Raw genomic sequence first — 690 nt, 5'->3', positions numbered from 1 at the left:
TTTTTTTTTACTTATTTCTAGATGGTTTTTGCAGTGTAGAACTAATTTAAAAAGAAATTATAAAGTGTTTTTTTTCAAAGATTCAAACATGTTATTTTAAATAAATAATGAAGAGGAATTTGGACTCGCCTGCGGAGGATCAGTGAGAACCTGACTCCCATCCAGCTGATCTTTACTTGATGCCTCATCTTCTTTCTCTCCATCCTCATCTTTCCCCTCCTCCGCTTTACGAGCTGCTTTCTTTTTGAAGAGTTTCCCAAAACCATGAGTTTTCTCCTTGTGTTTCTTGACTGATTCCTTGTCAGCGGGGGGGGCGTCGGTGAACTCAGAGACACCTTCTGCAGGAGCTGGCTGAGGATCCGGTTCAACAATCACACTCTCAGCTTCAGCTTCTGTCTCAAGTGTTGGTGTCTGAGGCTTGCCATTCTGATGGACTGTGATGTCACTCTTCACTGCAAAAACCAAAGAAACCAGACAGATGCAATGTTTATGTTGGAGATATCACTAAAACAGACTTATAGAAAGTAATACGATAGAATCTGTGCTGCTGTTTTTTAATAATTGAACAGATGTTTCTGTCTGGCATCAATGCACATGAGGATCTTAATCCACTTCCATGCAACATTTAATTGGTATCGCAATGTCTAATTCTTGGTGAAGGAAACATGGGCTAGTCAGAGGAAGAAAGTG

At 40.1% G+C, this 690-nt stretch overlaps 1 protein-coding gene across 1 annotated transcript in view; it reads right to left on the bottom strand.

Annotated features, from left to right (window-relative positions):
- LOC107081103 overlaps positions 1-452 on the bottom strand; it is a gene marked incomplete at its 5' end in the record, with an annotated part of 5,020 nt that extends 4,568 nt beyond the window's left edge. The window contains one exon of the mRNA XM_015369316.1: positions 130-452. Coding sequence (XP_015224802.1) covers positions 130-452 — 323 coding nt within the window. The remainder of the gene's footprint in view (positions 1-129) is intronic.
- Between the last annotated feature and the right edge of the window lie 238 nt (positions 453-690).

This window comes from Cyprinodon variegatus, unplaced genomic scaffold (assembly GCF_000732505.1).
Source record: "Cyprinodon variegatus isolate N-32 unplaced genomic scaffold, C_variegatus-1.0 Scaffold2924, whole genome shotgun sequence".
Lineage (NCBI taxonomy): Eukaryota > Metazoa > Chordata > Actinopteri > Cyprinodontiformes > Cyprinodontidae > Cyprinodon > Cyprinodon variegatus.
This window is presented reverse-complemented; position numbering and strand designations above follow the sequence as displayed.